This window comes from Thalassophryne amazonica, chromosome 6, assembly GCF_902500255.1.
Source record: "Thalassophryne amazonica chromosome 6, fThaAma1.1, whole genome shotgun sequence".
Lineage (NCBI taxonomy): Eukaryota > Metazoa > Chordata > Actinopteri > Batrachoidiformes > Batrachoididae > Thalassophryne > Thalassophryne amazonica.
In genome coordinates, this window is record NC_047108.1 from 63587373 (window position 1) to 63603522 (window position 16150).

At 40.4% G+C, this 16150-nt stretch overlaps 1 protein-coding gene across 2 annotated transcripts in view; it reads left to right on the forward strand.

The window, feature by feature from the left end:
• asb8 (ankyrin repeat and SOCS box containing 8) overlaps positions 1-16150 on the forward strand; it is a 34392-nt gene that overhangs the window by 14281 nt on the left and 3961 nt on the right. For both annotated transcript variants that reach the window (XM_034172320.1, XM_034172322.1), the window contains exons 2-3: positions 14840-15040; positions 15121-15225. In XM_034172320.1, coding sequence (XP_034028211.1) covers positions 14912-15040; positions 15121-15225 — 234 coding nt within the window. In that variant the 5' untranslated portion in view covers positions 14840-14911. The remainder of the gene's footprint in view (positions 1-14839; positions 15041-15120; positions 15226-16150) is intronic.

Genomic DNA, 16150 nt, shown 5'->3' on the forward strand with positions numbered 1-16150 from the left:
AGCACCTTCAACTGCACCACAGACTAAAACAGTTAAATGTGGTCTATTAAACATTAGGTCTCTCTCTTCTAAGTCCCTGTTAGTAAATGATATAATAATTGATCAACATATTGATTTATTCTGCCTTACAGAAACCTGGTTACAGCAGGATGAATATGTTAGTTTAAATGAGTCAACACCCCCGAGTCACACTAACTGCCAGAATGCTCGTAGCACGGGCTGAGGCGGAGGATTAGCAGCAATCTTCCATTCCAGCTTATTAATTAATCAAAAACCCAGACAGAGCTTTAATTCATTTGAAAGCTTGACTCTTAGTCTTGTCCATCCAAATTGGAAGTCCCAAAAACCAGTTTTATTTGTTGTTATCTATCGTCCACCTGGTCGTTACTGTGAATTTCTCTGTGAATTTTCAGACCTTTTGTCTGACTTAGTGCTTAGCTCAGATAAGATAATTATAGTGGGCGATTTTAACATCCACACAGATGCTGAGAATGACAGCCTCAACACTGCATTTAATCTATTATTAGACTCAATTGGCTTTGCTCAAAATGTAAATGAGTCCACCCACCACTTTAATCATATCTTAGATCTTGTTCTGACTTATGGTATGGAAATTGAAGACTTAACAGTATTCCCTGAAAACTCCCTTCTGTCTGATCATTTGTTAATAACATTTACATTTACTCTGATGGACTACCCAGCAGTGGGGAATAAGTTTCATTACACTAGAAGTCTTTCAGAAAGCGCTGTAACTAGGTTTAAGGATATGATTCCTTCTTTATGTTCTCTAATGCCATATACCAACACAGTGCAGAGTAGCTACCTAAACTCTGTAAGTGAGATAGAGTATCTCGTCAATAATTTTACATCCTCATTGAAGACAACTTTGGATGCTGTAGCTCCTCTGAAAAAGAGAGCTTTAAATCAGAAGTGCCTGACTCAGTGGTATAACTCACAAACTCGCAGCTTAAAGCAGATAACCCGTAAGTTGGAGAGGAAATGGCGTCTCACTAATTTAGAAGATCTTCACTTAGCCTGGAAAAAGAGTCTGTTGCTCTACAAAAAAGCCCTCCGTAAAGCTAGGACATCTTCCTACTCATCACTAATTGAAGAAAATAAGAACAACCCCAGGTTTCTTTTCAGCACTGTAGCCAGGCTGACAAAGAGTCAGAGCTCTATTGAGCCGAGTATTCCTTTAACTTTAACTAGTAATGACTTCATGACTTTCTTTGCTAATAAAAATTTTAACTATTAGAGAAAAAATTACTCATAACCATCCCAAAGACGTATCGTTATCTTTGGCTGCTTTCAGTGATGCCGGTATTTGGTTAGACTCTTTCTCTCCGATTGTTCTTTCTGTTATTTTCATTAGTTACTTCATCCAAACCATCAACATGTCTATTAGACCCCATTCCTACCAGGCTGCTCAAGGAAGCCCTACCATTATTTAATGCTTCGATCTTAAATATGATCAATCTGTCTTTATTAGTTGGCTATGTACCACAGGCTTTTAAGGTGGCAGTAATTAAACCATTACTTAAAAAGCCATCACTTGACCCAGCTATCTTAGCTAATTATAGGCCAATCTCCAACCTTCCTTTTCTCTCAAAAATTCTTGAAAGGGTAGTTGTAAAACAGCTAACTGATCATCTGCAGAGGAATGGTCTATTTGAAGAGTTTCAGTCAGGGTTTAGAATTCATCATAGTACAGAAACAGCATTAGTGAAGGTTACAAATGATCTTCTTATGGCCTCAGACAGTGGACTCATCTCTGTGCTTGTTCTGTTAGACCTCAGTGCTGCTTTTAATACTGTTGACCATAAAATTTTATTACAGAGATTAGAGCATGCCATAGGTATTAAAGGCACTGCGCTGCGGTGGTTTGAATCATATTTATCTAATAGATTACAATTTGTTCATGTAAATGGGGAATCTTCTTCACAGACTAAGGTTAATTATGGAGTTCCACAAGGTTCTGTGCTAGGACCAATTTTATTCACTTTATACATGCTTCCCTTAGGCAGTATTATTAGACGGCATTGCTTAAATTTTCATTGTTACGCAGATGATACCCAGCTTTATCTATCCATGAAGCCAGAGGACACACACCAATTAGCTAAACTGCAGGATTGTCTTACAGACATAAAGACATGGATGACCTCTAATTTCCTGCTTTTAAACTCAGATAAAACTGAAGTTATTGTACTTGGCCCCACAAATCGTAGAAACATGGTGTCTAACCAGATCCTTACTCTGGATGGCATTACCCTGACCTCTAGTAATACTGTGAGAAATCTTGGAGTCATTTTTGATCAGGATATGTCATTCAAAGCGCATATTAAACAAATATGTAGGACTGCTTTTTTGCATTTACGCAATATCTCTAAAATTAGAAAGGTCTTGTCTCAGAGTGATGCTGAAAAACTAATTCATCATTTATTTCCTCTAGGCTGGACTATTGTAATTCATTATTATCAGGTTGTCCTAAAAGGTCCCTGAAAAGCCTTCAGTTAATTCAAAATGCTGCAGCTAGAGTACTAACGGGGACTAGAAGGAGAGAGCATATCTCACCCATATTGGCCTCTCTTCCTTGGCTAGAATAGAATTTAAAATTATTCTTCTTACTTATAAGGTTTTGAATAATCAGGTCCCATCTTCTCTTAGGGACCTCATAGTACCATATCACCCCAATAGAGTGCTTCGCTCTTTGACTGCAGGCTTACTTGTAGTTCCTAGGGTTTGTAAGAGTAGAATGGGAGGCAGAGCCTTCAGCTTTCAGGCTCCTCTCCTGTGGAACCAGCTCCCAATTCGAATCAGGGAGACAGACACCCTCTCTACTTTTAAGATTAGGCTTAAAACTTTACTTTTTGCTAAAGCTTATAGTTAGGGCTGGATCAGGTGACCCTGAACCATCCCTTAGTTATGCTGCTATAGACTTAGACTGCTGGGGGGTTCCCATGATGCACTGAGTGTTTCTTTCTCTTTTTGCTCTGTATGCACCACTCTGCATTTAATCATTAGTGATTGATCTCTGCTCCCCTCCACAGCATGTCTTTTTCTTGGTTCTCTCCCTCAGCCCCAACCAGTTCCAGCAGAAGACTGCCCCTCCCTGAGCCTGGTTCTGCTGGAGGTTTCTTCCTGTTAACAGGGAGTTTTTCCTTCCCACTGTCGCCAAGTGCTTGCTCACAGGGGTCATTTTGACCGTTGGGGTTTTTACGTAATTATTGTATGGCCTTGCCTTACAATATAAAGCGCCTTGGGGCAACTGTTTGTTGTGATTTGGCGCTATATAAATAAAATTGATGATGATGATGATTGATGATTCCTTTATCAATACCTCCTGTGAATTTTCTGTGTACTAAAAGTAGTCTTTACAGGTTATCTATGTCAACAACATTTTATTCAGTCTTAAAGTAAATAAATATGAAATTGGTCACTGGATCCTTGATCTCTGGACATAAATAGAAATAAACTAAATCTGTAGTTTTTGTCAAAAGCGTTTATTTCCAGATGTTAATGGCACAAATTTAACTCCATAGTCTCTGAGCTGAGCTCAGCTGGCTGCGCTGCACGTCAGGATGTAATTCATAAAACATGGATGACGTCTCATTTTGGGAGAAAAAAAACTGTTTTGGTTTGTTGTCTGTATTACAACGTTTGGAAAGAGGTGCCATTTGATTTAAAACGGCAATTCACTTTGAAGTTATTAATTCTGACCAGACTCTATATTTCTAACTTGACTCGACAAAGAGCAGCGCAGTGTTTGGAGCGGTACAAACGGAACAGAGGACGATTCTCATTTCTTGCCCGCAGTAAGTCATGAGTCCCAGTTAGTGACTTTAATCCACACAAAAGTGACTCACAATTGATATAATTTAATGGCTTTGAAAGGGCTTAAGAAGCAGACTTACCGCTTCTGAAAAGCAGAGAACCAATGTAGCAGTGGGTTGGAGCACTGCTTCGTTGCTTCAAACATAGCCACTGCAGAAGCGGTTGATTACAGAACCGCTGCAGGGTCTGCAATCAACGTAGAGAAATGATAGTTTTCCCTATAAACACCCTTAAAAACAATGGCTGTTCTGAAGGACCGATAAGGGAATCGTTAAGCAAAAAGACTATCGATGTTGGTGGATCACATAATTTCTTAACGATTCTCAAAAAGAGTCGGTTCTTGATACCCTACCCTTAATATGGCTATTTTCTTCTGGATGAGCTGATCAAGCTCATGGCACAGGATAAATTCCTTGGGTTTAACATTCGAGAGTCTCTGAGCCCCAGTTTACACGGTGCCATTATAGTGATGACCGTGAACACAATACAGCTGTGTAAGTTGTTGATCTGACCTCATCTTGAATGTTGTGTGCAAGCCTGGCCCCCTTACCTCCAAATGGATATTGATAATCTCCAGTAGGCCAGTAGGGAGTGTTGCTGGGGGGTAGGAGGCGGGTGGGGGGAGGGAATGGAACATGCTTCAGTCCTGTGAAAAGCACTTTATTGGCTTTGTGAGTTGAGATAAGAAACAGCCAATGTTCCCCAGGTGGAAAAAAATTCCTCTGGAGGAAAACAGCCGGCAGTTTGACCTTCAGGCTTGATAAGCCTGTAATGTTATGGTTTGAGCACTGAAAAACACTTTTTAACAGTTCCACTTGCACAACCAAATCCCAATTATGAATTAAGAATATTCCCAATTATGAATTAAGAATATTCACCGACCTCTGAAATCTTCAACATCAACTGCAAGGCACGCATCTGCTCCAAGATGTCATCCAATTTGCGTCTGAGTTCAAGAGTCATTGCTGTCTGAGAATGCACTGCCTTGCCAACTTTAATCATGACAGACAAGCGAGGGGCCATGGTTCTTGATGCCGCCGTCTTACTAATTTTCCGGTAGATCAGGGCAGCACATAAGCCCAAAAGTACCAGCCCTGGTACCATAAGACCAAAAATGAATAAATCCTCAACGTCCTCAACGGAGAAAGGCGCCAAGCATGCCACACGCCAGGAACTCCAGGAGTCGAGAACATAGCCCGCAGGATATGTTCCAACTGGGCAGATAGGATCCCCCGGTCCTGACCTTGTTGTAGAAAAAATGCTGTCAATAGCATTCAGAGACCAGCTGATCAATTCCATGGTTAATCCAATAGTAGTACAATAGATCCAGAATCCAATATAATTTGAGGAATTCACAGTCTGGTGAAGTAGGAACTTGAAGGTTAAAAGCAGAAAACAGAGATAAGGGAGAGTGGAGGAGATGTGACCGCCCTCGTCGGAATCTCAAGCTGACTATATAGTGCCGAATCACAACAAAGCTACCTCAAGGCACCTCACACAAGTAAGGTCTAACCTTACCAACCCCTAGAGCAAGCACACAGGCGACAGTGGTATGGAAAAACTCTCTCTGATGATTTGAGGAAGAAACCTCAAGCAGATCACACTCAAAGAGGTGACCCTCTGCTTGGACCATGATCCCGACACAGTTGACAATATAAATATACAGGAAATTTTGGGAGTCCATGCTGGTGTCTAGGACAGGAGGCTGGCAAGGGAGGGGAGGAGAAGGATTGGGGGGGGGGAGTTGGCTCCACAGATCCCGTCTATTTCATGACCATTACAGAAGAAGACATCCACTTCCACTTTTTGATCGAGCCGCAACTCAAAACAACAGAATCAGGCAGCAGAAGGACTACAACTAAGGTATAATTTGTCAGCATTAAGCAACAAGAAAAACAGAAGAAATACTAAGGTGATCGCCGGCCACTAGCCCTAAACTTCACTAAAAGACCCAGACTTTAGATAAAGTTGAGGCCACAACCCGCTCTGTTTATTAATAAAATTAATTTAAAAGGGTAGGAAGAATAGTACCATACTATACCAGTATGCTACCCATACGAAAGGGAAAATAAGTGCGTCTTAAGTCTGGACTTGAAAGTCTATACAGAATCTGACTGTTTTATTGATGGAGGGAGATCATTCCACAAAGCAGGTACACGATAAGAGAAAGCTCTGTGACCCACAGACTTTTTATTCACCCTGTTTAATTAATTATTAAGGTCCCATTGTCTTATGTACAGTTTGTACGTGTTTAGTAAAGCCCCTCTATCAGGGCTTGACATAAACCAATTTTCCCCACTGGCCCACAGGGCCAATAGAATTTATAAGTTAGTGGCCCACAGTGTAGGAGCACTGGCTCATGGTTTTGCCACGAGAGTTCATGATATTCCACCTTGAAATCCTGCAAATAAAACTACCTATGTAATATAAACCAATCCAGAAAAAACATAAAATAGTCTATGGACCATGAAGTTAAAAAAAATATATATAGAATTTATCAGAGGGCATTCTCAAGTGTAAAAAAATAAAGTGACTCCCATAAAATTTAGAGGCCATTTTTTAAGCAACCCCCAGAATTGGCTAACTCACAGTCAGAAATGTAAAATACAAATGTAGAGCCATATCAAAACTAAAAAGTATGCCTTTTTTGGATTGGAGTTATAGATCTAAAAATTGAAAAAAAAATATGCTTGGCTCCTTTGCTAATGTCGTCACTGTTTAAACTAGCTTCAAAACAGCCAGGGTCTACCAGGACCAAGCATATACTTTACTTACTTGTCAGCATACGACAGATAGGCCCTGCAGATTTGGCAGAAAGCCTCATTCTTCTCTTGGTCATGACCAAGCTACGGCCATTTCTGTGGCCAGGTCAGGACAAAACCTCTCTTCCTCTTGTTTCTTTCATATAGCCTGTCTCTCTCCCTTAACTCATCATCACTAAGCTTCCTCTTCTGGCCAGTTCCTTTAGCAAAACTCTTTCCTGGTTGTTTTCCAGGTTTGGGTGGATGTAGTTCAAACATATTTCAATTCAAATTTCAAAGCGTTCTGTTAGATTTGCGTCTTATTCGTCTTTGTTTCCTGCAGCTTCCTGTGCATTTAAAGATGCTAACGAACACTGCCGAAAATCGGTGACAGAAATGGCCAAACGCACGCTCCATCCATTGACAACATACATTTCAATATGTGCGAGATTCTGCAGGAGCATGGAACGTGGTTAGGGATGGGTATTGATAAGATATTATCGATCCAATTCCTTATTGATTGCGCTTGTGAATTTTCTGTGTACTAAAAGTAGGCTTTAAAGGTTTTCTATGTCAACAACATTTTATTGAGTCTTAAAGTAAATAAATATGAAATTGGTCACTGGATCCTTAAACTCTGGACCTAAATAAACTCTACATGGTGGATCCTTGATCTCTGAATATAAATACAAATAAACAAAATCTGTAGTTTTTGTCAAAAGCATTTCCTTTCAGACATTATTGGCATGAATGTCTTTCCAAACCTGAGCTGAGCTCTTGCAGCTGTGATGCACGTCAGCATCAGTTTAATTCATAAAGAATGCAGGACGTCTCATTTTGGGAAGAAAAAAGTTTTAGTCGATTGTAGTTTATTGTCTATATTACAGCGTTTGGAAAGAGGTGTCATTTTATTTAAAGCGGCAATTTGTTTTGAAGTTATTCATTCTGACCAGACTCTGTCTTGACAGAGAGCCGCGCAGTGTTTGAAGCTGTGCCAACGGAACGGAGGACAATTCTCGTTTCTTGACTTCAACAAGACAAGATCCTGCTTAGCGACTTAAATCTGCACAAAAGTTACTCACAGTCACGAGTGACATATTTTAATGGCTTTGAGAGGAGTTAAGAAGCGGACTTGCCGCTTCTGAAGAGTTATTATTACTATTATTGCTGTTGTTATTATTATTAATATATAAATACAAATAAATAAAAAAATATTACAATTTTTAATACATTTGATTCTTTTACGACGACTATACATCACTACTGCATCACTACTCTTAGCTTCATAGTGGAGTAGAATAGAGAAGGATTTTCTTTCACCAAAACAGATCAAATCCAGGCTTGCATCTCAGATGTACCTTCTGACAATTTGTAGCAAAACTTTCAGGTCTTTTTTTTTGTAAATATATTTATTACTTTGCATTTTTCATACAGAACAACATAAACACAACATGCTCAGCAAAACAGTCCTTGAAAAATATAAAAATAACTACAGTAATTTGACTTGAGGGGGGCTTACATCTTTATACTAGAAAAGCACGGGACAAAATGGTGGATATGTGTCCTTCATTATAGTCCAAAAAGGGTTTCCATGTATTGTAAAAAGTATCAATCTTAGAATGGACCAGGCAAGTCAAAAAATCAAGTGGGATATACTCCAATAAAAGCTTTCTCCATCCGGTGACAGTAGGGGACTTAATTGGAAATCCATTGTAACAGAATGTTCTTCTTGGCACAAAAGGTTAACACAAACAATTTGCTATTGTATTTGTTGTTAATCTGCTAACATGGGAGACCAAGAAGAAGAGACATAGGATTGAGATTTATGTTAATCTTGATAATTTTTTTGATTTCAATTAAGATGGATTCCCAGTATCTCTGGATGTTGGGGCATGACCAGAGACAGTGAGTAAGGCTGCCTTCATGTATTTTGCATTTTGGACACTGTGAAGAAGACCCTGGTTTAAATTTAGACATTCAATTTGGGGCCAAATGAGCTCTATACAGTAATTTAAGTTGCAAGGACCACGAGCGATAACAGATTGAAATTTTTTTGGCAGCATTCCAAATACTGCTCCACATTTCTTCTGTAATATCAAAATCCAATTCTCTTCCCTAGGTCTGAACCAACATCAAAGATTCAGGGTTACAGTGATAAGAATTGCAACTCCACAGCTTTTACTTGTAAAAGAGGAATAAAAAACCTGTTCAAAACCAGCTTGTAGAAGCTTTAAATGTTTAGCATCATTTAAGTGCGTTTCTTGTATTAACCCTATATATCTACCTCTTCCTTCTTTAAGGCTGAAATAAACTTTTTTCTTTTAATTGGAGAATGACTACCCTTAATGTTCTATGTACATACTCTTACCATTTAGAAATCAAAAACACAATAATTAGCCACCCCAATGCCAGTAATAGGAAGATTTTGCCAAGCTGAACAAGAACTAATCAGAACACACTTGTAACAACAACATAAACAACAAAAAACAAAACAGAGAAAAGAAAAAAGGCTCCTCAGGTGAACCTCCCCCCAAATCCATCAGGGGGCCATTCGATATCAGTTCCCTTCTTGGTGTAAATGCAAAACAGTAAAACCCAAGATGTAAGGACCATCTTGCCTCCATTGCTACTGCACACCACTACAAAATAGACAAATAATAATAATTTGAGCATATGTCGATTCAGAAGGACCATAATTACTCACAATGTTGTCCTTGTGCGTAAAACTCAAACAAGCAAATATGGTTCTCAATATTGTGTCTGGCCCAGAACAGTAACTCAGATACCGCTCCAGCTGAGACTGACTCACGCTGTGTTGTCAGCGAACTCCATTGCTTTGTCTGGTGAGTCAAACACAGTGATTTTTCCGTCGTGCGTAATCCTCAATTTAGCTGGATACAAGAGAGAATATTGGATTCCCATTTCCCGCTGCCGCGATTTACCGCATCGAATGCTTTACGTTTGCATGAAGTGTCTGCTGAGAAATCTTGAAAAAACATGATCTTGGAGCCCTGATACGTCAAGGGCTGGTCTCCACTGCCCATCCGCCGTGCCGCTTCAAGTACTCGCTGCTGGTGCCCGCAGTTATGAAATCTGACCAGCACTGGCCTTGGTCGCTGAGTAGATCCAGGTTTGGGAGCCCGAGTGTGATGCGCCCTCTCGAGCTTGATACGGCCACATTTGATCTCAATGTGCAGAAATTTCTGTATTCACTTTTCAAAGAACTTTAAGGCTCCAGTAGCATTTTCTGTGCCTTCTCCCAGTCCAAGTACTCGAATATTCCCTCTCCTGTCTCTATTCTCGAAATTCTCGAGTTGTTGAGCCATTGTGCAAACCTCTTTTTCCAGGGTCTCTATGCGGACTGAAGCTTGATTCAGACCATCCTCTTGCGTTGAGATCCTGTCCTCCGCATCAGTAGTTTGTCGAGCCAGCTCTTGTATTTCAACCGTCTGAGTCTTAAGCATTTCTGTCAGAGAATCCACCTTGTGGGTAATTACGGATGTAATATTCCCAGTAATCTCTTCAATAACCTGGCGGAGGGCCGGCTCCAATGTAGCAGACGTGTTAGCTGAGGGTAGCTTGGCAGCTAGCTCCATGCTAGTCATGTTAGCAGGTTGAGTGCCTGGTCCGGAAATCTTGAGTTTCTTTGCAGCTTTAGGCGGCATTGTGCTGGAGTGAGTCAGAAAATACTGATAGTACCTCCCGTATCCAGAAGGAGCCAGTAGAAGGATAATATTCTGCTCAAACGTGAGTAATGTGGTGTGCAGCTCTGTGAAGTCGACCACATCCTATGCCGCCATCTTGAGCCCCCCCCAGGTCTTCTTTTTAAGAAAATCCTCCTCTATACCACTTCATCATGAAGATGGATAACTGGTGATACAAAATGCAAAGCTTGCACTGTGCATAATTTCTCCAATCACAGCCACGTAAGCCTATAACTTCTTCTGGGTTGTCTGGGTGTCTTGGTGGCTTTCCTCACTCTTCTAGTTCTTTCACAGTCACTCAGTTTTTGAGAACTGTCTACTCCATGCAGATTTACCATAGAGTGCAGTATTGTTTGTATTTCTTTGTAATTAATGTAAATAAAGTCGGAAACATATTCAGTGGCAGCTTTACCATCAGCAAGCCTCGTCCACAACTACCACAAAAGACTCCAAGCTTTCTTTGATGTTAAAGGGGGCAACACATGTTATTAAGAACAGAGGTATGTAAAATTTTGATCAGGGTCATTTGCGTAGTTTGTGTTGTCATTATGATTTAAAAAGAGTAAACCTGGTTGTTTCACTCAACCACTAACCGTGAGTGGAAAAAAAAGTTTGTGTTATCATTCATATTCTCTGAAAAATGGTCAAAAAAAAAAAAAAAAATTCTGCCAGGGTATGTAAACCTTTGAGCTCAAATGTATCTCAGCGACAGATATCTGAAGCTTTTGTACAACAATCATTTCCACATAAAGGACAGGAGAGCGATCACAGCGTGACAGCAGCATGTCTGAGAGACTCTCTGTTTGACTCTCTACACCCAAAGTGATCAAATGGAATAATGAGAAAAAAAACCACACCTTCCACTCTGTCACTGGTGGAACCCCACGACATGAGCCAATCAGGATCATCAACCCACGTGGTGGTCTTTCGAGTCTTTGAGGTCTTTTTGGACAAAATGCCACCAAAGGCAGACAAACTAACACTGCCTCCTGCTGGACAGAAGCAGGAATGGCGAAATGAGATTATTCCAATGCACAAAAATACATCTAACAAGTCAGAAAATCAGGCGCTCAAAATGAATTATATCTGTTTTTTGTTGTTGTTTTATTTATTTGTTTATTTTAATCAATTTAGCTTTGCAAAGGGACTATATGACCCATTCAGAAACACTTCCATTATAACCTTTACACTTAAATTTATATCGTGATATATACCGTTACCGTGAAGGGATTCAATTTATATTGTGATGTGAATTTTAAGTCATATTGCCCAGCCCTAGTTCCCTATGAATTTGAAGACTCTGGCAGTAATAGGACTGGACTTATGCTGAGCACAGACAGACGGACGGACAGACACAAAGCCTTCGCAATACCTGATGGCCATATTCGGGTAAAAATTTTTGATGTCAAGCTGTACTCTGTACTTAGATGGCAATGTTGCTATAAAGCTGAAGAACACTACCTCCTTTGTTAGCAAGGGCACAGACATCTTACAAACCTGTAATGTTTTGGCTTTTATCCAGTCAGACTCAGCAGTGAGTGTACAAGGGCAGACTTCTACTCCCGAGGTCATGTGGATTCGTGCCTTATCTTCGAGTGGCTGTCCCCTGAGCTATATTTGTGGAACTAACACAATTGCATTCGGTGCAAAAGTATGGTGTGTGTGTGTTTTTATATATATATATATATATATATATACACACACACACACACATACAGTTGTGCTCAAAAGTTTACATACCCTGGCAGAATTTTAGGTTTTTTTTTGTTTTTTTTTTTTGGCAATTTTTCAGATAATATGAATGAGAACACAAAAACTTTTTCTCTCATGGTTTGGTCAAGCCATTTATTGTCAGACAACTGTGTTTATTCTTTTTAAATCATAATGACAACAAACTACCTAAATGACCCTGATCAAAAGTTTACATACCCATGTTCTTAATACCGTGTGTTGCCCCCTTTAACATCAGTGACAGCTTGGAGTCTTTTGTGGTCATTGTAGACAAGGCTCTCTGATGGTAAAGGCACTCTATGGTAAATCTGCATGGAGAAGACGAGTGAGGAAAGCCAACAAGACACTCAGACAACCCATAAGTTATAGGGTTATGTGGCTGTGATTGGAGAAATTGTGCACAGTGCAAATTTTGCATTTTGCGTCACCACTCTTAGCTTCATAGTGGAGTAGAGCAGAGAAGGATATTCTTTCAAGCAAAATAGATCAAATCTAGGCTTGCATCTCAGATGTACCTTCGGGCAATTTGTAGCTAAACTTTCAGGTCTTGTGTTTTGAAAATCCTCCTCTATACCACTTCATCATGAAGCTGTATAACTGCTAATTTAAAAAAATGTAATGGTGTTTTCAATTTTAGAAGTATTTCTTTCTTGCTAGCTTTTACATAATATATGAGAGATGTATATAAACGCACAGAACAAAGTGGTTTTGGAGAGGCCTGCCACTGATGTCATGGCGCAGCTCTACTGTGATTGTGATTGGCTGTCACTCCCCACTCAAAAAGAAAACAGAACAGGTTGAAACAGAATGTGACTTTTTAACCTTTTAAAATACCTCTTAAAATATGTCAAGGTTAGCCATCTTTGAACTTGTCCAAGGTCTGTGTCCCGAGAATGTTCCCTGACTTACCCAATCAAAGCCTGGGTAATGTACCCAGTCAAAGCCTGGGTAAGTCACTAAGTGAATATGGAAGGCACGCTGTTACCCATGCAGCAGACCCGCCCCCCACGTCCCTCTCCAATGGACTACTGGAGTAGTCCATTGGAGAGGCAGTGCCGATACACGTGGTTCCAGTGACGTCGCAGGAGCTGCCAGAGCATTGCTGTATACAGCCTTGGACTGCCTTCGGAGCTCCAACTCCGGACGTTTCCTCAGGGTTTACTCCCAAAGCCTTTCCCATGAGTGGGTATAGCCGCAAGGCAGCGGAGGTTTGAAATCAGAGGTTTCCTTCTCTTAGATGAGCTGTCTTCCCAGACAGTGAGCCCCATTTGCCCAAAGCACTGGTTTTAAGGTGCCAGCTTGCTCACCTTCACTCCTTCTCCTGTCAGTATTAGCAGTTCCGCCGGGCTTATATCTAAGCTACACGAGCAGGCTAGGAGCTGGACTTAGTTGTCAGAGGCTGTAGGAGACGCACGCAGTGCGGAGCATATTATAGGTAATGGGAGCTTGTCCCCATTGCCACCCCTCGGCTATGACAACCTTAGAACCAAATTATGTAATTAACAGGAAATAAAAGGGTTGACTTCTTCTTCTAAAAACACCTGTTGAGGTTTAAGGTTCTAAAACATTTAGGAATGGACTGACATGCCATTCCAACTCATTATAGAAACTTTGCATAATTTATTACCACCCTTGAAAAATGTCAGCTACCTATTTTATTAACACTGCCCAATCTAGAGCCTGTGGATCCTCACGGGTAACATGCTAGTTTTTATTTTAATATTCGTTGTAGAGCGCATCGTGTTGGAGTGCACTGTCTACGCAGTTTGTCACAAACTAGTCCAATTAAGAGAATGATGCCACATGCCATTTTTTCTATAGTTTTAAGACTATCAGCATTACAACAAAGTTTTGCCATTATCATATTTTGCATTCCTGCATGAGTGTATTATGGCCAGTGTTCCAGTGTATCGCAATGAGGTGCACATAAATGTCTGTCACATAAATGTCTGTCACATACATGAACCCACACCTACAAATTGGTGAATGAAAGCTACATGAGTGTAAATTCATTGTGGATCTTACAAATACTTTGTTTTGAAAAGTGCCAAGTAGTCACAATGATACATGAGTGTAAATTCATTGTGGATCTTACAAATACTTTTTGAAAAGTGCCAAGTAGTCACAATGATTTAAAACAAAAAAAAAGAAAGAAATTCTGTATATAAAAAAGCTGCATTGCTAATTGTTTTATAATTGAATCACAGCCTTCTGAATCAGTGTGAACTGCTTAGCAATTCTACCTCTACAATCAAGCCTAGTCATTACAAATGAACCAAAACACATAGTTGACAGCAGTATGGTCTGATCACTAAGGGGCTGAAGACTGGTACCAAAATGATGTCGAGTAGACTCCTTCTGTGTCCCCACCCCCCAAAAAGAAAACAACAACAACAACAACAAAACCCCCTATATTTAATTTTCATGAATTTGTTGTTCGAGGGAACACAAAAGGCTTCTCGTTATAGATTCCAATGCTATTGCCTCCATCCTCAGGAGTTTTTGGCAGCTTTGCCTGAATGTAGAAGGTGAAAACAAATATTACATTAATTTTTTTGCCGAAGAATTGACTTTTTATGAGGATCTATGCCCACCCGACGGCAGTGGGTGCGGTCCTGGCTGTTCGTACTCAGCCCCTTTGACTCAAGTAACTACTGACTAACTTGCCAGTAGACTTGAAAAGCTCTTTGTTTGTACTGTTTGCTTCCTAGTTTCACCTCAAGAAGAATTACAATCAGTCAACATGATTAAAAAGAAATGAGGGTGGCCATCACCACTGCATTTTGTTTTATTCCATCTTTTCTAAAATGCATCTCTGTATTTGTCTTCCAGCATTAAAACTCTAACTGAAGAAGGTGTGCCTTAGTGTCACCCTTGCCTGGGTGCCATGGTCCTCTGTTCCATATGAGCTCTACTATGTGGTACATCATGCAAAGCATTCAAAGTAAATACTCCTTATCTGAGAGGCTCATCCGCACTATTGCAGCCATCCGCTCCTTCCCTCATGACAATGTTGAGGATCTTATTCGTAAGGTAGGGTTGCTCTTCTCTCAGCTACACTATCTCTTAATGTTGTTGGTTGTGTTGATATCATTACCTCTTCTGTACCTCAGGGAGCTGATGTGAACCGAATGCATGGCACACTGAAGCCCCTTCACTGTGCCTGTATGGTTGCTGATGCTGACTGTGTGGAGCTGTTGTTGGAGAAAGGCGCAGAGGTACGGTAAGAACACAGAAAGTAATAGAAACTATTAAAGGACTCACTGGAGCCTATACATGTTATATCATATTCAGATTACAACACCGGTGAGCTGAAAACCAGCTATACCCCCTTCCCAGAAGAATGATTTCCTATTTGTAAATTTTAATGGGTTTTACAGAACATTATCAAACATCTAGATCAGGGGTGGCCAAGTTCGGTCCTCGAGAGCTACCTTCCTGACACTCTTAGTTGTCTCCCTGCTCCAACACACCTGAATCCAATGAAAGACTTGTTAGTAATGAGCCTTTCATTGGATTCAGGTGTGTTGGAGCAGGGAGACAACTAAGAGTGTCAGGAAGGTAGCTCTCGAGGACCGAACTTGGCCACCCCTGATCTAGAGCAATTGATTAATTTATTTTAAACTTTCATAATTAAACAAAATTCTCAATTTATACATCAAGATCCACATGAATGATACACTGTAGATATTAGACTAACATTGGCTGGACACCGCACAATGATATGTTATGGCATGACCTTATCGTAACGCAGCAGCATACTGCAGAATAATCACATACCTGTTGTGATGACAGCTTGTTCTTTGCACCAAAGGAAGAGAATCCAGGTGCAGTGCAACAGGTTAAGGTCCCGTTATGATGAGGACACCAGCTCTGGGTGTCCTGGACACCCTCATGTGTGAACTGAGAGAGGATATACGGACGCATCATTCTCTCCAAAGGGTGCACTTCTTTCTCTCTCTGTCTCTTTCTTGTTTCTTTCTTTTGGCTGCTTCCATTTGGTGTCTAAACAGTGACTCTTCCAGCTCCACCTCACCCAAAGTCATTACGGAACTCTGATTTTTATGATCTGCATCTTGCAGAGGGTGTACTTATAAACTGTAGTACTTGGTAATGGGTGGGTGTGCCATGTAGTGTGCGTGC